Raw genomic sequence first — 22,163 nt, forward strand, 5'->3', positions numbered from 1 at the left:
TTAATATTTTATTTATTTAATGTAACATTGGTGATTGAGGGGTAAAGGGGAAATTAAGTTATGGGGAGGTATTGGGGGGCCCAATTTCAAAACGTTTGCACAGGGTTCCCCCAATACATTAAAACGGCCCTGCATATGACATCTTGTAAACACCACTTCCCGTAACTGCATCTCAGAATGGTTGCTGGGATTGTACGTCATTACTTCGGCAGAAGGTGTCACCATGACTCGGTAATTATGTTACATGTTCACTCTTGTATTTATTACATGTATGCAGGTGCTGAGCAAAACTTCAATTTATTTATTTTTTTTGTTTTTTTGCATTTAGTAAATTGATACTGAAAAAAATAAAATTTTAATAAGATCTACTGGGAAATAGTTTAGGGACTACAGTCAAGGGGCTATAAAGAGTCCGAGAGGACTAATCCCTTAGTGTTGATAATGAACTACAGACAACGTATATACCGCATTATCGTACAATTAACCATTTATTCTTCACATTTTGAAGAGGTACCTGCAAAATAAAATTGGAATATATTTGAGAATTCTATCTATCACCTCCTTTCTTTTTGAATCAATTTTGGATACATGTGTTTATTATATATTTTATAATCTATTTCGTAACCTTCTATGTATTTTATTTGTATTTTATTTCAGGTTATAGGAAGCAATACATGTTGTTACGTGTCACATGTATTCACTCCCCCTATCATCCCATAAAAATGGAGGCTGATAACGGAACCGTTGTCACAGAATTTATTTTATTAGCATTTGAAGATTTTCTTCAATTTCAGATTTTGCTTTTTATCACCTGTTTGCTCATTTATATTACGTGTATTGTTGGGAATTTTGTTATATTTTTGCTTATTCACTTTGATGTCAATCTTCACTCCCCGATGTATTATTTTATAAGCACATTTGCCATTCTGGAAATATTATTTGTTTCTATTATCGTTCCCAAACTTTTAGATATTCTTATTGCTGGTAGAAATAGGATCAGTTTTGTGGGCTGCTTCATTCAGTTATATTGTGCCGATACCACGGGTATAGTAGAATGTTACCTTCTTACTGTTATGGTTTTTGATAGATATCTCGCCATCACAAACCCATTGCACTATGTGGTTATAATGAGTCAATGGTGTACCAGGCTTGATGTATTTCCATGGGTTGTTGGTTTGGTCGCTGCTTTCATACCCACTATCTTCACTGTATCTTTGAAGTTCTGTGGCCCCAATGTGATTGACCATTTCTTTTGTGACTTGGCTCCATTACAGAATTTGGCATGTTCTGATCCCTACATCAGTAAGCTTGTGACAAGCATAGTCGCCACCTTTGTGGTTCTTCTCCCCTTCATAATAATAAACGGATTCTACACTCGTATTATAGCCACAGTGTTAAAGATTAAGAGCGTAGAGGGTAAACGTAAAGCCTTCTCCACCTGCTCTTCTCACCTCATTGTATCCAGTCTCTTCTTCAGTACAGGAATCATTGTCTGTTAGTCCAAATGGCAGCAATTACGATAAATTTTTTGCCCTAATTTATAAAGTTGTCACACCATTGTTAAACCCTTTTATTTATACATTAAGAAACAAGGATGTGAAGATGGCTTTAGTTAAGACATTTGCAGGGATCAAGATTAGACAAATGTAAGCCTTAATTTGGTTAAAGAAAAGTCCAAGATTTGTCTTAACGGTCCTCGAGAGGATTCCTGCGAATTGTTTCCCATCATCTTTTCTGTTGGAAAAAAGAAATTCTTATCGTAACTGTGCAGTCAGATAAATTTTACCTATCAAAAAGATGTTGTAATATTCAATTCGATTAGACATAAGTGTTTACTCATCTTTGGGGCACTAGTTAGGTCTTACAAACTCTTCCATAGGAGAAGGCATACATTTTTCAATCTTTATGTAAATTTTTTCTTCCATTGCTTTTAAGTGAAATAGGTCTGATGCCCCCTAAAATATATAAATAATAAATAATAATAATAATAATAATAATAATAATTATTATTATTATTATTATTATTATTATTATTATTATTATTATTATTATTATTATTATTATTATTATTATTAATTTCTCAAGACCACAGGCGCCATCAAGGAAAAAAAAAAATAACCACAAAAAAAAGACCAATCTCAAGACCGTAATATCAATCATCAAAGTTGTTCTAATAAAAGATGTATTTTCAACCCCTCTATATGTGGCAACAAGTGACTTCAAAATGTCATATACAGTGTATATCTGTGCTATTCCTCCTATTTTTCTCTTTAACATGTCCCATCATGTGTAGTGTAAGATTGCCATGAGTTGCTTATGCTTCGTCTATATATGTTTCTCGGCAGTTGTTAGGGGGCATTCACGTGGAGTAACACGGCGCTGATTCTGGCATGATAACTTGTGTAAAAATCAGCGCTGATAAAAAAGACTTCCATTTACTTCAATGGGTTTCGTTTTCCACGTGGAACACTATGTAATCTACACTGGAAGGTATCACAATGAATATCAACATCACAATAAATGCCCGCACCAAGCTGTAGAACATATCGAGCTTACTAAGGCTGGGTTCTCATCTGTGTTTAGCTCTCTGTGCAAAGTCAATTGTGGGTTTGCAAAGTGGGTTGTAAAGACCATCCGCTGGTGTGCGTTTGGAGCATTTCCATCTGCTATCTGCAATTTTGGGTGGTTAAAAAAGTTGGACTTGCAAGACTTGTTCTCCGTTCAAAAAATAAGGATTCCAGACATACAATAACCAATACAATTTCTTTAACATTGAAGTCCATGGAGAGCAGATTACAAATGGATTATAAAAGGATAGTAATCAGTTTGTGTCCGTTTTGCAATCCGTTTTCCCTTTCATGTTCCGATAAAGAAGGGAGAAAAAATATATTGGTCAAAAATGAACACCAACACGAGGGGCCACACGGTGGCTCAGTGGTTAGCACTGCAGCCTTGCAGCGCTGGAGTCCTGGTGTTCAAATCCCGCCAAGGGCATAAAACCATCTGCAAGGAGTTTGTATGTTCTCCCCGTGTTTGCATGGATTTCCATCCCATATTCCAAAAAAAAGACATACTGATAGGGAAAAATGTACATTGTGAGCTCTATGTGGGGCTCAGAATCTACATTTTAAAAAAAAAAAAAAAAAAAAAAAAATGAACACCAACGGATCACAAACTGTCAGTTGTTGTGAGTGGACACCCATTGGCTTATCTGTCTAGAACAGAGGTTCCCAAACTTTTTTTCTCGTAGAGCACTTATAAAATTTTATTGGTTTCAGTGGACCCCCTGCTACCACATTTCTACCATATTCCCAAAACTCATCAAAAAATGTGAAGATTACACCAACGTAGACTCCTGTCGAGTCTCCCGTGGACCCCTTTGGGAATCACTGGTCTATGAAGACGGATTCAGGTATCTGCTGTGTAACATTTTGGAATCCTGTTACACCAAACCATTTTTGTTTTTTTTTAAGAAAAAAAAAAACTTGCACCTTGTTTTTAAACCGTTTCCTTAAAGGCATAATATGCAACCAAAAAGTCTTCCTCAAAAAAATTTTACCAACAAAAAGTTATGGAGAAACCCACATGAAAATATTCCTAAAAAACAAAAGCATTATTGAAACAAACACCATTGCAATAGCAATATATGTAAAATGAGAGATACAAAATGGGTGAAAGAAAAAAAAAAATCACTTAAATGCCAAACCTCCTCCAAAACCACTCAAATATATATATACACACATGTGGACAAAATTGTTAGTACCCTTCATTTAATGAAAGAAAAACCCACAATGGTCACAGAAATAACTTGAATCTGACATAAGTAATAAATAGAGATGAGCGAGTAGTATTCGATCGAGTAGATATTCGATCAAATACTACGGTATTCGAAATACTCGTACTCGATCGAGTACCACTGGCTATTCAAATGGAAAAATTCGATTCAGAATCAGCGTTGATTGGCTGAATGCTATACAGTCGGCCAATCAACACTGGTTTTTCTCCTACTTGTAGAAGTCTTCTCCGCGCTGCATCCCTGTGGCGTCTTCCGGCTCTTCATTCACTCTGCCAGGCATCGGGCCTGGGCAGAGCCGACTGCGCATGCCCGCGCTACAAGAAAACGGCCGCTTTGACTGTAAGCGGCCATTTTCTTGTAGTGCGGACATGCGCAGTTGGCTCTGCCCAGGCCCAGGGCCTGGCAGAGTGAATTCTCCGAGAAGACTTCTCGGAGAATCCAGCCCGACCCTCACTCGTGGACTTGGTAAGTTCAGTTTGATCGAATGTTGCCTACCCCTGAAACGAGCATTTTCCCCCCATAGAGTATGATAGGATTCGATATTCGATTCGAGTAGTCGAATATTGAGGGGCTACTCGAAACAAATATCGAATCTCGAGTATTTAACTACTCGCTCATCTCTAGTAATAAATAAAAATTCTATGAAAATGAACAAATGAAAGTCAGACACAGCCCCCCCCCCATAGTGTTCATAAGAGTTGATAAAAACATTATATATAACCCCCCAAAAAATAAAATAAACATACTCCCCTATATGTTTACATACAGATTAAAAAGTTATGAATTTTGGAAGGTGGAGAGGGAAATATGAATAAAGTTGGAGAACCTTAAAGGGAGCAAAAACAATATCAAATTCCATTTCGTCCTTCAAGACTTTACGCTCAACATGTTAATTTCAATATTTTTGCTTTTTTTAATTCCAAAACAATCGATTTACAGCAAAAAAAGTTTCAATATCTTTAAGATTAGCTAAGTATTTTTCTGAATTTTTTCTTGTATGAAAATTTTTAGTTCAAGTTGTCAAATCTCTGAGGAATTATTTCCTCCTGGCATTAGTTCGTAAGAATCTCTTTCCAATTCAGCACATTATAAAAAGCGAAGATTCTTACTGTAGTGGATTTCAGCTGTTCTCAGGACTACGATACAAGAAGATAATGTTCCAAGTAACATGATCTCCATGTAGCTATGGAAAATCAATCAGAGGTAAATAAATTTTCCTTAATTTATATTTATAGCATGGACCATGAAGATTTAGGCAAAATTTCACTATGGATTTTTTTGTGTCATGCACAATTCACACCTGTCAATCTGGATTAAATGTCAGTTGAGACTATTTACTCCTTAATGGAAATTGTGTTTCCATTATTACATTTCAGCTATATTATTGGCTAAAGTAATATTAGGTTTTTAGTAACCCTTTTGATGGCGGATGGTAAACTTTCAGTAAGGTTTTTTGGCATTGCTGTAAAAAAGGGCAATGGGCATCGCACTGATCTTATGCACACCCAGAACAGAGCTGTAACTATAGCATGTGTACATTGTCATTTCTGTAACCTGGGTCTCACGACAACGGGGCACATTCACTAGAGATGAGCGAACAGCGTTCAATCGAGTACATGTTTGATCGGATATCAGGCTGTTTGAGATGTTTGATTCGAGTCAAACACCAAGTGGCAAACTCACTAAAAATCTGATTCCCCTCCCACCTTCCCTGGCGCTTTTTTTGCACCGATAACTGTGCAGGGGAGGTGGGACAGGAACTACGACAACAGAGGCATTGAAAAAAAAATTGGAAAAAGTAATTGGCTGGCTAATTCAGGTGATCTCCAATTTATACGAATAGTGGATTTAATATCCGGTTCATATGAGACAGTGAACTATGTGACTGTGAGACAGGGACAGATGTACAGGCAGGGTTAGCTAGGGATTACCTTTATTTAGGTGGGAATGTCACTCACCCAGCTCTTTGGGGCTCTATCTGGTCAGGATCCCTGTCAGCTTGTGATATGCAGGAGCTGACTTTTTCCCATAGGAATGAATTGACCAGAGTTGATTGGCCGAATACCATACAGAGTACAGCATTCGACCAATCAACGCTGGTTCTGCCGGAGGCTCATCTGTGAGGAGACGGAGTCTAAGATCGGACCAGAATGGAGACTGCTGTGGACTGATCTTAGACTCCACCTCCTCCAGAAGAACCAGAGTTGATTGGCCAAATGATGTACTCTGTATGGCATTCGGCCAATCAACGCTGGTCAATGCGTTCCTATGTCGAGATGTATCAGTTCTGGCCGTGCACTCAGCATTGCTACATCGGAGGCTGAATGATAAATCTGTTGCATTATTAAACCACCTAGTCTAAGTTTACGCTTTCTATTACTTTGCTTAGTTAATACCAGACAAAATTGCCAAAATTTTATCACATTTTTGACACATCTTAGGCCACGTCCACTTTCTGATAAATCACTTTCCTATGAAGAATCACCTCTTTTAAGCAAGTGGTAAAAGTGCCTAAAAAGAGTCTAGACCACTTGATAATGTGACTTTAGAAATATTATAGTTTTTTTTTTTTACAATTACTGAAGAATTCTGGGGCCTTTTTCTTAGTAAATCTCCCCCAATATTTCCAAACTAAGACAGCATTAGTTTAGTCATTTGCATGTATTCTCCCGTATCTGTCCTCTTGGCTGGCCATGTCTGTATATTATATATCACAAGTTAAGATGATTTTCGAAACACAAAATGATTTCATGACAGTTGTCTCAAAGTTATTCCTAGGGTTGAGCAATTGGGATCGGGAAAGATTGGATCCCAATCGGCGATCAAGCAAATTTCACGATCGTAATCAGGATTGGGATCAGCTGGAAAATGATAGAAAATCGGATTTTAAAAATGATCCTGAAATCTCAAGATCAGCTCAACCCTACTATTCCATAATGAGTGATATATATACTAGATATACTATATGTGACCACCGAGTGAGGGAGGGTTAACTGTACACTTTCTATGGGTTTCTTAGCATGTCATGATATTATGTGGACGTGGTTTCAAGACAAATTGGAATCCTTAAGCAAACTAGTCAGTAAAGTATGGCGACATATTCATTTACAATGCACTGTGTTGAAGTATATGCATAGCTTTACATGATTTTATAATTTGCACAATTAACACATTTGCCAGTTTGGTAAATTGTGTTACTTGATTTTTTTTTTTTTATACAATTTAAATTTTTGTAATTTTGTGATATTTTCAAGACACTTTTTTCTAATATCAGTTGTTAAAAAATATACCGATTTCTATTAGTTTTAAGAAAAATCATAAGTGACGAAAACAAGGCAAAAATAGCATTTCAAATATGGTCTAACATACTATGAAACTTTGATACTTACTTTATGATATAAGACAACTTACTACTAGAGCGAACGGTAAAATGTTCGATATTCAATATTCGTTTTGAGTAGCCCCTCAACATTCAACTACTGGAATCGAATATTGAATCCTATTATACTCTATGGGGGGAAAATGCTCGTTTCAGGGGTAGGCAAAATTCGATCAAATAGAACTTACCAAGTCCACGAGTGAGGGTCGGGCTGGATTCTCTGAGAAGTCTTCTCTGTGCAGCGTCCCCGCGGCGTCTTCCGGCTCTGAATTCACTCTGCCAGGCATCGGGCCTGGGCAGAGCCGACTGCGCTTGTCCGCACTACAAGAAAATGGCCGTTTACAGTCAAAGCAGCCATTTTCTTGTAGTGCGGGCATGCGTAGTTGGCTCTGCCCAGGCCCGATGCCTGGCAGAGTGAATTCAGAGCCAGAAGACGCCGCAGGGATGCTGCGCGGAGAAGACTTCTAAAGGTAGGAGAAGAACCAGCGTTGATTGGCTGACTGTATAGCATTCGGCCAATCAACGCTGGTTCTGCATCAAATTTTTCCATTCGAATAGCGAGTAGTATTCAATCATGAGTATTTCGAATACTGTAGTATTCGATCGAATACCTACTCGATCGAATACTACTCGCTCATCTCTACTTACTACTAACATAAATATATGTATTTTCTTTCACCTAGGGATTGTTTCTCTACAACACCCATACATTCAATAAGACAATGGTAACGGAATTTATACTTCTGGCCTTTTCCAATTTACAACATCTACAGATTTCGCTTTTTATCGTTGTCGTGTTTGCGTTTATGTCTTGTGTTTTGGGGAACAGTACCATACTTATCCTTGTAAGATCTGCGCGTTCACTTCATACGCCAATGTATTTTTTCATAAGTAACTTTGCTCTTCTGGAAATAATATTTATATCTGTGACTGTTCCTAAACTTCTAACCAATTTAATAGACGCTAACCGGAAGATATCATTTACTGGATGCTTTGCCCAGTTATATGCATTTAACTCTTTAGGAGTCGTAGAATGTTATCTTCTGGCGGTCATGGCCTTTGATCGGGATTTAGCCATTAACAGACCTTTACATTATTCGAGTATAATGAATAATTCTCTTTGTATGGAACTTGCAGCCGCCCCGTGGGTTATTGGCTTTGTTACAGCCGCTATACCTACCATATTTACCGCTAAACTGGAGTTTTGTGGACCCAATGAAGTCAACCATTTCTTCTGTGATTTAGCACCTCTGCAAAATATTGCATGTTCAGATCCTTTGGTGAGCAATCTGGTCACTAGTTCAACAGCCATATTTGCCACTGTCGTTCCATTCGTGATCATTTTAGGATTTTACATCCACATCATTGCCACCATCTCAAAAATTAAAAGCACCGTAGGCAAACAGAAAGCCTTCTCTACCTGCTCATCTCACCTCATTGTAGCCAGTTTGTTCTACTGCTCGGCCATTGTTGTATATGTTAGACCCAAAGGTAGTCAACACGACAAGTATCTTGCTCTTATGTACACTGTCATCATTCCATTACTAAACCCATTTATCTACACCTTAAGAAACAAGGATGTGAAAGCAGCTCTAAGGAAATCAATGCTACTAACAGTCCTTGCAAAAATTAGGATTAGCCACATTAAGAAGAACATTGTCGATTTTCATAGGTGAAAGAATCAAGTTAAAGGGGTATTCTTTTATTATGTGATGGAGTATATCAACAATATGCCACACATAATTGGTGAGGATCTGACCTTGGGACTCCCATCAAGAGCGAGAGAGGTGATGTAGCACAAATTCAACATTCTTATAAGTCTATTCCTGGACAATGGCGTTCAGTAACCTACTGAGTAGCATTTTTGAAGTACAACTTGTCACGCAAAAAACAAGCCCTCATTGGACTACACAGACAGAAAGTTATGGTTTTTGGAATGTAAGGAGTGAAAAACAAAAACACAAAAATGAAAAATATTTTCTTCTCCTAAGGGTTAAAGTACAATGTGATATCGTGTCTGTGATCATGGGATTCATGACAACAATCTTAGACTGAAAAATTACCCATTTGCAAACTGAAAACATTGGCTCCAGATATCAGCGATGTAAATTGAAGTCTGTCATTGGTTTCGCTAGAATATCAAAGTAATGTATTGAATTTATAACAGGAGAAATTGATGTCTTTAATCAAATTTGTAAAAATAAAGTTTAAAAAAGCTGCACTATTTAAGGTGAATATTTTAGAGCACAAAATTTACAGCACACTATATATGTATTAATTTCCTTTTGCTTTTTTAATATCTTTGAACATCATATATTAGAAAATTACATATGTTATTTATTGCGCAGGTCAAATAGGTTATCAATTATATCATAACTTATATTGAATCTATCTAATAAAAATTTGCTTTTAAGGAGAAATTTTGTAAAATGTGTTTGAAATTCAAGAGCAAAATTAAACAAAAACAAAAGAACAAAGCTCTAAAAAGTTAATGATTAAACACCCCCCCTCCCCCCCTTGAATCTGTTCTTCACTATATTCAGAGCAGTTGCTCCATTTGATACGAAAAGGTTAGTTTCCTCCAGTGGAAGGCTAAGTGTCATACATTTTCTCACTCCAGTTCACTAGAGGACAGGGGTTAAACATTCACAATGAGTAGAGATGAGCGAGTAGTATTTGATCGAGTAGGTATTCGATTGAATACTACGGTATTCGAAATACTCGTACTCGATCGAATACTACTCGCTATTTGAATGGAAAAATTTGATGCAGAACCAGTGTTGATTGGCCAAATGCTATACAGTTGGCCAATCAACGCTGGTTCTTCTCCTACCTATAGAAGTCTTCTCCGCGCAGCGTCCCCGCGGCGTCTTCTGGCCCTGAATTCACTCTGCCAGGCATCGGGCCTGGGCAGAGCTGACTGCACATGCCCGCGCTACAAGAAAATGGCCGCTTTGACTGTAAGCGGCCATTTTCTTGTAGTGCGGGCATGCGCAGACGGCTCTGCCCAGGCCCGATGACTGGCAGAGTGAATTCAGAGCCAGAAGATGCCGCGGGAACGCTGCACGGAGAAGACTTCTTGGAGAATCCAGCCCGACCCTCACCCGTGGACTTGGTAAGTTCAATTTGATCGAATGTTGCCTACCCCTGAAACAAGCATTTTTCCCCCATAGAGTATAATAAGATTTGATATTCGATTCAAGTAGTCGAATATTGAGGGGCTTTTCGAAACAAATATCGAATATTGAACATTTTACTGTTCGCTCATCTCTAACAATGAGCAAACTGCCAGTAATCAGAGGGATTCGGAAAGGTAATCAAAGAAGTTTAATCAGCCTTTGTGTAGTGTGGGTGACCTATAGACCCAGTGATAGATGAGAGCACTGTGAACCAATTAAGTTAGGCTAGTGCATATAGGTCCCCAAAGCTCCTGGGCGCAGGTGCGATTGCACCATCTGCACCCCCACAAGTTACCTCCCTGGTTTGATTCACTTCTAATGAATTTATGGAGGGACTACCCCTTTAAGCTCTTTTGAATATCTAAAGTGGTGTCATCACCATCTGATTTGTGGCTGTCACAATCTCCATAGAAATAAATAGAGGCTTTTGTAACTGTCATTCAAAAATGTCAATTCAAAAATGGATCTCCACTCCTTTATCAGACGAAACTGAGATCCGTTATTGAAATTGTTACAAAATGTATGTTATTGAGGTATTATTATTATTATTATTATTATTATTATTATTATTATTATTATTATTATTATTATTATTATTATTATTATTATTATTATTATTATTATTATTATTATTATTATTATTATTATTATTATTATTATTATTATTATTATTATTATTATTATTATTATTATTATTATTATTATTATTATTATTTCACCTTTAATTCCATGGTGCTTTACATTTGGGGGTTACATACATTACACAAAGTATACAAACAGATATAATGCTAACAATGATTGACTGGGACAGTGGGATAGAGGGCCCTAACCACAAGGGCTTACAAGCTATGAGGGAAGAGACATAGAGACAATAGGTTAGGGTGGAGACTGTTCAGATGGTGGTATGGTAACAGTAGTGTTGTTTGGGGTTGTAGGCCTTCTTGAATAGGTGAGTCTTCAGGGTCTTCTTGAAGTCTGTGATTGTGAGGTCAGTCTTATGTGTCTTGGTAAGGAGTTCCAGAGTATGGGGGATGTATGGGAGAAATCTTGGAGACGGTCGTGTGAAGAGCGGATGGGAGTAGAGCGGAGTAGGAGGTCATTGGAGGATCTGAGATTACGTGTGGGCAGGTAGCAGGAGTTTAGGTTGGAGTTATATGGAGGGGACAGGTTGTGGATGGCTTTGTATGTTAACGTTTGTATCTTGAACTCAATTCTCTGGGCAATGAGTAGTCAGTGAAGGGATTGGCAGAGGGAAGCATCTGATGAAGAATGGGGGGCGAGTAGCACAGTTTAATGTGGACTGGAGGGAGGTGAGGGTGTTTGCTGGTTGAGGAAGGAGCGAATTCGATGGATGTTCTTGAGTTTGAGGCAGCAGGAAGCGTTGAGGGTTTGAACTTGTGACTTGAAGGATAGGTTGGAGTCCTGGGTTATCCAAAGGCATCAGATCCGTGGGACAGGGGTAAGTGTGGTTCCGTTAACTTTGATAGATGGGTCAGGTAGAGAAGCCGTACGGGGTGGGGCGAAGATGATGAACTCCATTTTTTCCATGATGAGTTTGAGAAAGCAGGAGGAGAGAAAGGAGGCTACAGCTGCTAAACAATCTGGAAATCTGGCCAACAGAGAGGTAACGTCTGGTGCAGAGAGGTATATTTGGGTGTCATCGGCATAACAATGGTATTGAAAACCATGAGATTCTAGGAGTTGGCCTAGGCCGAGGGTGTAGATGGAGAATAGGAGGGGTCCTAGGACAGATCCTTGGGGACACCTACGGAGAGAGGGTGTGGTGAGTAGGTGGTATGTGAGTGGGAGATGTTGAATGTACAGTCCGTGAGATATGAGGAGAGATAGGTTCATAATTAATCTGATTATACCCGAATTTCTTACAAGTTTTGGTTTCCAATAGAATATAAATCTTTGGGATTAATTTCAGATGAGTGATGTCCACATGGTGTTGGAACATCTGGCAGCCTCTTGCATTTCCATGAGTCCCTAACAAGCATTCCCTCCTTCCTCTGCACTGCCCACTATGCCTATGGAGAAATGGTGTTCATTATTTAGTAGAAAAAAGGTCCCTGCACTCTGGTTCACTATAATGCATCTCGGGCATCTCTGCACCAAAAAGGAGTTACTTGAGTTCATCAGCCAATAAACTCTAGTAACCACTATCTCATGATGTGTCCAGCCAATGAGATGCAATCTGTAAAGTTCTGTGGGATATGATGGCGCTATATAAAATAAAGATATAATAGAATAAAATAAATAACTGTAAGGCTCCTTAGAGATGCTATGTCCGTTATCTGGGAATTAAGGGGGTTTTGTCATGTGTTTCGGTAGTCTGCCTGCAGTCTCTTCTTTTCACTTCCGGTATTCCCCCCTCGCCACATTCTCTCCCACATTCTCTTGCTGAATGGGCCTGAGAAGTCCCACAACACTTCAGATCACTTGTTCTATAGGTCCATGGTTATTGCAATGCTGTGTAAACAATGGGAAGAGTAATTTCACATAATAGGCAAACAAAGCAACATTTCTAAAGCAATATATTTTTTTAAAATTTAAATTTACATCAATTTATATAAGCTACCAGTATAGATAGGATCCTTGAGATGGAACAACCCCTTTAAGATCGTTATTCTTTATGAACATAGCGCCATATTTCAGATCCATATTATATGAATACTTATCGTTATATTCTTTTTACATAAGGGTTGAAACACAATTTTAATTCTCTTCTGAACTCTACATTGGGCCTGATGGTCATGTGATGCACTGGGGCAAGGAACTACAGGATCTGGTGGGTCGAGATCAGCCCTTCAGTATAGCTTAGCAGACTGCAATCATCCTGTAACTCGAGTTAATTTATCAGTCACAGTAGAAATCACAAAAGCAAAATAAATGTTAAAATGTGTAATGGTAAAATAAAATAAAATCATAAAAAAATACTATGTCCACATCATGGGTTTTAGCCCTACCCTGGTCCCTGGTGATACTATATGTCAAGTATATAAAAATTACTTTAACAGAGAGGAAAAACTATTCAGAAAAAAATGCAAAAATAAAGCAAAACATAAAAGAAAACTCTCTGCATCAACAATAAAAACCCACACAAATTATTTGAATAAACCAAAACCAAAATACAAGTTATAGCCATCAAAAGTACTTGTACTAGTGTTGAGCGAATAGTATTCAAAACTATTCGTCAAATACCTCGCTCCCATAGGAATGCGTGCAAGTGGCTGAACACCAAGGGGTTAAGCGCAGTGAATATTTGACGTCCGGTAACACGCATTCCTATAGGGAGCGATGCATTCGACAAATACTATTCACTCAACACTAACATATACCAAAGAACCTAAAAATGGTCCTTAACCAAGGAAGGTGGTACAGTGCTGAAGTGGTTAATACATTAAAATCATCTCTTAACCTATGAACTAGAAGCTGACATGGATTTGAGCTATCACTTATGTCCGTTTCTGACATAAATTATAGTTATTTTGTTGAAGCCTCTTTCATTTCAGGAATGTGCCATAGGGGGTGCAAATGTGGCAAAAATGACAAATTCTGGCAGAAAAAATAGACAGCCATATACTAGTTTCTGGAAGAAAATACAATGTTTCATTAAAAAAACCTTTGGTGGTTCATAAAGTTCCAATGGGTCGAGGTCAATGAAACTTTTAAAGAGGAGCTTTTATGTCCTCAGGCACATGCGGTTTTATTTACTGGTAGAAAGCCAACAGTGTGCTGAATGCAGCAGAGGTTTCCCAATTTGTGTGCTGGGGCTGGAGATATTGGTGCCATTATAATGGCACTGATGTCTGCCCACCGGCTGAAGGGCATTCCAGAAAGTGTAGCTGGGTGTTAGGATTGTGCAGAAGCTGTGCCCATGAGATGGGCGTCGCTGCCTGTTCTTCTGTACAGTCCAGGGTTGCAGAGGGTTAACCTGCCTTGCAACAGCCGGGTGTGGTCAAGTCTTTGATGGACTGGTGTGTCGACCAATGGACGCTCGGATTGGGCAGCTGGGCTATTTGCCTATATAAGGGGGCTGGTCTGGATGCCCGGCACTCTAAGAGCAAACCAAATCTGATAACCTGAATTTATGTGTGTGGTGTTTGGGTTCCAGCCTGTAAAATATTTAGTGGCCCTAGTTAGTAATTTCCCCAGAGACAGCAATGCCATTGGTAGTTGGGCAGCATGCTGCCTTGTGTGTATGAGTGGTGTGAAAGCTCATTAGGCCTTTGCTGTGTCAGTCAGTATTCACACTGACAGGTTGCTGGCTGTAGTTGCTTTGGGGGGTTGGGTGGAACTAGAAGAACACAGGGTTTGTTGGTCTCTGGCTAGTCCAGCAGTGCTGGCTAGCCAGTTAGTTTATTTGTGCGGCTGCTCTGACTGCACAGGGCTCTGTGAATGATAACAGAGCACACTTGCTGATTTAATTTAGCTGGCAGTGACTTCAACTGTTAGACAGTATTCACACTTAGGTGTTAGTAGTCAGTAGGGTTTTTTTTTTCCTTTCTTTTTAATAAATCCTGCTGACCATAACACTGGGCTGTGAGGAACGCCCCCCCTCGACAGTACTCATCCATATCCCTATACTGTCAGAGAGGACGTTCCTCACCAGCCCAGCTAGACTTTCAGGAACGTCCCCTCTGACAGGACAGGGCTATGGACGAGTACTGTCCGGGGAGGGGGGGGGGGGTCCTCACAGCCCAGCTACACTGTCAGGAATGCCCTTCTGACAGTGGGCAGAGATCAGTAATGGCACCAATATCTCCAGCCCTGGGGCACATAACGGGAAAGCCAACAGTGTGCTGAATTCAGTGCACTGTCAGCTTTCTGGCAGTATAAAACCGCACGTGCCCAAAGACATGAAAGATCCTATTTAAGAAAACAGCTCAAGGCGTTACTTCTGTTATTCTACTATTTCTGCTATTACTGTTGGACCTTTTGCTAGTACAACACAAGGCTCATTGTCTTTATTGCTGGAAAGTGTCAGTAACATTATCCAGATTACCTCCTTGTTTTGCTGAATTTTTCTAAATCCTTGTAGGAACACAACCTTATGTCAAATTATCAAGGTCTCAAAGGAAAATATTCCCCTAAGAACCTCTTTGCAACCCAACACATTATATAAGCCCGGATCCTTGTAGAGTGGTTGATTTAATCTATTCTCATGTCACCCATTGTACAGAATGAGAACTCTCAGGGGCTGAATAAAATTGTCTCCTTTTAATAATGGAAAATAAATCAGAGGTAAATAATTTTTTCTCGTGTTATTTTTGTAGCCTTGGAAAATGCAGATTTAGCCACACATTGATCAGCAAATTTGGGTATGGATGTTGGTATTTGCACGGTTGGAACCTAAAATAACATATCTATGGCAGAATTGTTTTTTTTACATCTCATTCACATGGGAGGAGGAGCAAGCTGTAGTGTTGGAGAAGGGCAAGAAACAACAATTCGACAAGGAACTGGCCAAAATTCGAGGGAACGCTGCCAGAAATAGTATTTGCTTAAGCCAAACTACTTACTAGAAGTTGATCAATGATGTCCAAAAAGTCAAAATGACTACTAAGAAAGTTGCTGAATCACTATGATGTGATGATTGTAGGAAATAAAAGTAAACTCCTTAGTCCTGCTATACAAGGCATCAGTACTATCCAGTATCACGTTCTATGTTTGGGTTTTTCATACTTTGCCCTTAGAGATCAGACACTTACCCAGTGGATAGAGGATAAGTGTACGTTAAAGGGTTGTCTGGGCAAAAATGGAAAACCTGTTTAAGTTTTTAATTGAATGGGGGCAGTAAAAAAATTGTAAAAAATTCATACTCTTCTTTTCACAGTCCTCTGGTGCCTCTCAGGGCAGTCCGCTCTTAACAGTCCAGTGTTGATATGTAGCTGAAGTCCTAGCCACACATGACCACAGAGACCAATCAGTGGCCTCAGTGAAGGGAATTCAATGTCTCTACCTGTGACATCACGGGTCTCTTCCTGAGGCCTGCTGAGGCTGCCGATTGGCCTCAGCGGTCACAAGATCTTTGAAGCGAATCAACAAACCTAGTAGAACTCAGGAAGTGACTCATGAAAAGTCGCCACAAAAGAAGGATACCAGAGCATCGGAAACAGGTGAGTGTTTTGTTTTTTTTTTCCCCCTCTCCTGGCATATTTAAAATAGAAAAAAAAAAAATATGCCTGACTACCTCTTTAACAACTTACAACCCCTTTAAGAGTAAACATAACTATACATGCTTTCATAATTTTCATAATAAACCAATTTAACAACTTGTTAAAATATGTTACATGTTTTTGGAAACTGTTTTTTTTTTATATTTTTAAGATTATTTCATGCTATTTTTATTGCACAGGGTTTTGTAATGTAATGTTTTTAAAGTTTTTATATTTATAATTTATCAATATTGATTTAAAAAAAAGGCTGAAAAAAAATTATATTAATGTAGTGTATAACTAGAGATGAGCGAACAGTAAAATGTTCGAGGTTCGATATTCGTTTCGAGTAGCCCCTCAATATTCGACTACTCGAATCAAAAATCGAACCCTATTATAGTCTATGGGGGAAAATGCTCATTTCAGGGGTAGGCAACGTTCAATCAAATTGTACTTACCAAGTCCACGAGTGAGGGTGGGGCTGGATCCTCCATGAAATCTTCTCCTTGTAGCATCCCCGCGGAATCTTCCGGCTCTGAATTTACTCTGCCAGGCAGATGCCTGGCAGAGTGAATGAAGAACCGGAAGACGCTGCGGGGAAGCTGCACGGAGAAGACTTCTAAAGGTAGAAGAACCAGCGTTGATTGGCCGACTGTATAGCATTCGGCCAATCAATGCTGGTTCTGTATCGAACTTTTACATTCGAACAGTGAGTGGTACTCGATCGAGTGCGAGTATTTCGAATACCGTAGTATTCAATCGAATGCCTACTCGATCGAGTACTACTCGCTCATCTCTATGTATAACCAAATACTTGTAACTTTCTGATAGAACGCAACCTACTAGTATCTGACATATATGTGTTATTTTTCACATAGGGATTTTCTCTACAAAATGCATGAATTCAATAAGACGATGGTAACAGAATTTATACTTCTGGCCTTTTCCAATTTACAGAATCTGCAGATTTTACTTTTTCTCTTTGTTTTGTTATCATTTCTATCCTGTGTATTGGGGAACAGTACTATACTTGTCTTAGTAAGATCCGAGCGATCGCTTCATACACCAATGTATTTTTTCATTAGTGAATTTGCTTTTCTGGAAATAATATTTGTGTCCATCATCATTCCTAAACTTCTAGCTATTTTAATAGATGCTAACCGGAAGATATCATTTATTGGATGCTTTGCTCAGTTATATGTATTTGATTCCTTGGGCGTAACAGAATGCTATCTTCTGGCGGTCATGGCCTTTGATAGGGATTTAGCCATTAACAACCCTTTGCATTATTCCAGAATAATGAACCATGCTCTTTGTATGGAACTTGCAGTCTCCCCATGGGTTATTGGCTTTGTCCTAACTGCCATAGCTACAGTATTTACCGCTAAATTGGAGTTTTGTGGACCCAATGAAGTCAACCATTTCTACTGTGATTTAGCTCCCTTGCAACATCTAACATGTTCTGACCCCTTGGTAAGCAGCCTGGTCTCTAGCTCACTTGCTGTATTTGCCATCGTGGTTCCATTCATGATAATTTTAGGATTTTACATCCACATTATTGCCACCATCTCAAAAATTAAAAGCACTATAGGGAAACAGAAAGCCTTCTCTACCTGTTCATCTCACCTCATGGTAGCCAGCTTGTTCTACTGCTCCGCCATTGTTGTATATGTTAAACCCAAAGGCAGTCAACACGACAAATACCTCGCCCTCATGTACACTGTCATTACTCCACTACTAAATCCATTTATCTATACCTTAAGAAACAAGGATGTGAAAGCAGCTCTAAGAAAATCAAAGCTAATAAGAGTTCTTGGTTCGATTAAGGTTAGTGACATTCAGCCAGATCATTATAGACGTTCATAGATGGAAAAATAACGTTAACAGAGTGTTCTCATCTCATGGCATATTATTGAATATACCATAACTTCATTATCTTTGAGATCTGATATCTGGGACTCTGACCAAAATTGAGAGTGAAGGAGATGCTGCACCAATTCAGAATTCTCATCCCCAGTCAAGTCTTACCCTCAACAAAGGCACAGCCAATTCGTGTAAAATACCTAGTAGGCTAAGACTCGCTCAAAAACTCGCATCAAAATCTGCAACAAAAAAACCTGTTTCTGCAACGTGGGGTTTTAGCCTAAAAAAATAAATTTTGTTTAATTACTTTCTACTGCATTTTTTCTTTTTCATAATGCAAACCATTATTATACATAATTAGAGATGAGCGAACAGTAAAATGTTCGAGGTTCGATATTTGTTTCGAGTAGCCCCTCAATATTCGACTACTCGAATCAAAAATCGAACCCTATTATAGTCTATGGGGGGGGAAATGCTCGTTTCAGGGGTAGGCAACGTTCGATCAAATCGTACTTACCAAGTCCATGAGTGAGGGTCAGGCTAGGTCCTCCATGCAGTCTTCTCCTTGCAGCGTCCCCGCGGCGTCTTCCGACTCTTCATTCACTCTACCAGGCATCGGGCCTGGGCAGAGCCGACTGCGCATGCCTACACTACAAGCGGACATGCGCAGTCGGCTCTGCTCAGGCCCGATGCCTGGCAGAGTGAATGAAGAGCCAGAAGACGCCACGGGGAAGCTGCACGGAGAAGACTTCTAAAGGTAGGAGAACCAGCGTTGATTGGCCGACTGTATAGCATTCAACCAATCAATCTGGTTCTGCATCAAACTTTTCCATTCGAATAGCGAGTGGTACTCGATCGAGTACGAGTATTTCGAATACCGTAGTATTCGATCGAATACCTACTCGATCGAGTACTACTCGCTCATCTCTATACATAATTAATTTTAATGAACTTTTTCCCAATAAGGAAGTACATTATAGATTTTGCATTTAAAGCTAAGAGACACTTTTTTGGTCATCCCAATAAACTAGAGATGAGCGACCCTCGGAAGATTTGTTTTAAGTTGAGGGGGCTCAGGATTCCTGATTTATTTAGGGTTCAACAATGTTGGATACATCCAGAAGTGAAATCATTATACTCTGCAATCTCTTCTATGGAAGAGTAAATAATAATAATAAAAAAAATATACTCACCTTTCCTTGTCTCTTTTGGACCTCCTGATAGGGTCTGGTGCTCTCTCTTAGTCTCATGGGTAATATCATGCACATTGGGTCACGGGGTTATAAAATAACAATAAAAAATTGACCTACAAATAGAGTTGAGCGAACACCGTTAGATTGATTACATATTCGATCGAATATCAGGCCGTTTGAGGTATTCGATTACAATCGAACACCACGAGGCAAACGCAGAAAAATTTTTGTATCCCCTCCCACCTTCCCTGGCATGTTTTTTGCACCAATAACTGTGCAGGGGAGGTGGGACAGGACAACGGAGGCATTGAAAAAAAATCGGAAAAAGGAATTGGCTGGCTAAATCAGGTGACCTCCAATTTAGATGAATGGTGGATTTAACATTCGACTAATTTGGGACTGTGAACTATGTGACTGTGAGACAGGGATAGATCTACAGGCAGGGTAAGCTAGGGATTACCTTTATTTAGGGGGGAATGTTACTCACACAGCTCTTCGGGGCTTCATCTCGTCGGGATCCCTGTCAGCTTGCGATATGCCGGAGCTGACTTTTTCCCATAGGAATGCATTGACCAGCGTTGATTGGCCGAATGCCATACAGAAGTACGGCATTTGGCCAATCAACGCTGGTCAATGCATGCCTATGCCGAGATGAAGCAGAGCTGAACGTGCTACACATTCAGCTCTACCGATGTAGCAGTGTCCGATGTAGCAGTCCTATGCAGCAGAGCTGAGTGTGTAGCAGGTCCAGCTCTGCTGCATCGGACTGCTACATTGGACACTGCTACATCGGCCAGCACTTAGGGCTGAGCCGATCTTGACATTTCAGGATCGGTTTTAAATTCCAATTTCCGATCATTCAGAGATTGGATTTTAAAAACGATTCTATTCACTACACAGCATGTAGTCCAAACATTTTCAATTTTTGGACCCCACACTGTGTAGTGATTAACCCCCCCCCCCCCCCCATCGTTGTCCACTTACCTACATAGCTGCAGCTCCTCTTCTTGGTCTGGTCCTCTGTCCACATATCTTCAGAGCGGCCTTCCCCCACCTCCCGAGACTAGTATTATGGAGAAGGCGAGGCTTAGGATAGTGTGGGCAGGTACTGGGAGGGGAAACATGAGTGATGCACTCACGTCTCCCCGCCCACACTCTCCAGCCGCACTAAGCCCCGCTTACTCCCTGCATCTCTACAATACTAGTCTAGGGCTGGACCTGCTACACACTCAGCTCTGCTGCATAGGACTGCTACATCGGACACTGCTACATCGGTAGAGCTGAGTGTGTAGCACGTTCAGCTCTGATTCATCTCGGCATAGGCATGTATTGACCAGCGTTGATTGGCCAAATGCCGTACTTCTGTATGGCATTCAGCCAATCAACGCTGGTCAATGCATTCCTATGGGAAAAAGTCAGCTCCGGCATATCGCAAGCTGACAGGGATCCCGACATAATAAAGGTACTTGATGTCCCCAGGCATTCTTCCCCTGCTGTCCCAGTTGCATTCCAGGGTGTTGGCATCATTTCCTGGGGTGTCATAGTGGACTTGGTGACCCTCCTGAGTCGAATGGTGGGTTCACCTAAAACGAAGCATTTTTCCCCATAGACTATAATAGGGTTTGATAGTCGTTTGAATAGTCGAATATTGAGCGGCTGTTCGAAACGAATATCGAATATCAAACATTTGTGTTTGCTCATCTCTCTACCTACAAACACTGTTGGAGACTACGCTGTAAAGATACTTGTGTTATAACACCTGAAGTGGACAAAAGGATCAGTTTATTTCTGAGTAGAGAATAACATTTACTTTTTGCCATTCCAGCTATATACTGATGCTGGTCTACAAGGTCTGGGAGCTGTCTTGTCACAAATACAAAATGGACAAGAACATGTTTTTGCTTATGGAAGCCAAAGGCTCAGACTTGCTGAATAAAATCCTGCAAATTGTAGCTCCTTTAGGTTAGAACTACTAGCAGTTGTCTGGGCATTTACAGAATGATTTGTAGACTTATAGATGTGAAGGTATTTATCTATGCAGACAATAATCTTCTGGCTCACCTTAGGGGTCTATTCACATGGAGGAAAATGGTGAGGAAGTTGGTGTGGAATTTCAGCACTGAAAAAAAAGCCTCCCATTGAAGTCAATGGGTTCCTTTTTATGCTAAATGGGTTTTCTGGGATAAAATTATAATTGAGCCTTAAAATAAACACCCTCCCCCACCTAACTTCTAACTTAATTTATAATATAATACAATGCATAATAGGAAAAGCCAAAATTCAAGTTTTCCCAGCACGAAGCACTCCACAATGGTTGTTTGTATAAAACTTAACTTTTATTCTGTATCATCATACAGCCGATAAAAAAATATTCTGCCACCATGATGTTTGAGTGGAAGAGGGTCCGTACCCTTACTCCTACGCGTTTCGGAGGATAACCTCCTTATTCATGGCATTACTCATTTAGCTGTGTGGCCTATGGTGTCTTCTATGTCTGCCATCTGGTGATTACGACTCTAAAGCTGACTATACATACTGTATTAGGCATAGCCATTTCATACTTTTGTCAAAAACAATCCAACATGTTGGAAG

General features: G+C 39.7%; 2 protein-coding genes and 1 pseudogene across 2 annotated transcripts; all 3 read left to right on the top strand.

The window, feature by feature from the left end:
- The first annotated feature begins 722 nt into the window (after window positions 1–722).
- On the top strand, window positions 723–1,650 carry LOC142213347 (olfactory receptor 6E1-like; annotated as a pseudogene).
- Window positions 1,651–7,897: 6,247 nt separating this feature from the next.
- On the top strand, window positions 7,898–8,851 carry LOC142213348 (olfactory receptor 10A7-like). The gene has a single exon (XM_075281663.1). The coding sequence runs from the start codon at window positions 7,898–7,900 to the stop codon at window positions 8,849–8,851; it is 954 nt and encodes a 317-aa protein (XP_075137764.1).
- Window positions 8,852–17,430: 8,579 nt separating this feature from the next.
- On the top strand, window positions 17,431–18,381 carry LOC142213349 (olfactory receptor 10A4-like). The gene has a single exon (XM_075281665.1). The coding sequence runs from the start codon at window positions 17,431–17,433 to the stop codon at window positions 18,379–18,381; it is 951 nt and encodes a 316-aa protein (XP_075137766.1).
- Window positions 18,382–22,163: the final 3,782 nt, after the last annotated feature.

Source organism: Leptodactylus fuscus, chromosome 7, assembly GCF_031893055.1.
Source record: "Leptodactylus fuscus isolate aLepFus1 chromosome 7, aLepFus1.hap2, whole genome shotgun sequence".
Taxonomy (NCBI): Eukaryota; Metazoa; Chordata; class Amphibia; order Anura; family Leptodactylidae; genus Leptodactylus; species Leptodactylus fuscus.

Coding starts and splice junctions, on each gene's coding strand:
- LOC142213348 (XM_075281663.1), top strand. CDS start 7,898: ATGGTAACGGAATTTATACTTCTGGCCTTTTCCAATTTACAACATCTA.
- LOC142213349 (XM_075281665.1), top strand. CDS start 17,431: ATGGTAACAGAATTTATACTTCTGGCCTTTTCCAATTTACAGAATCTG.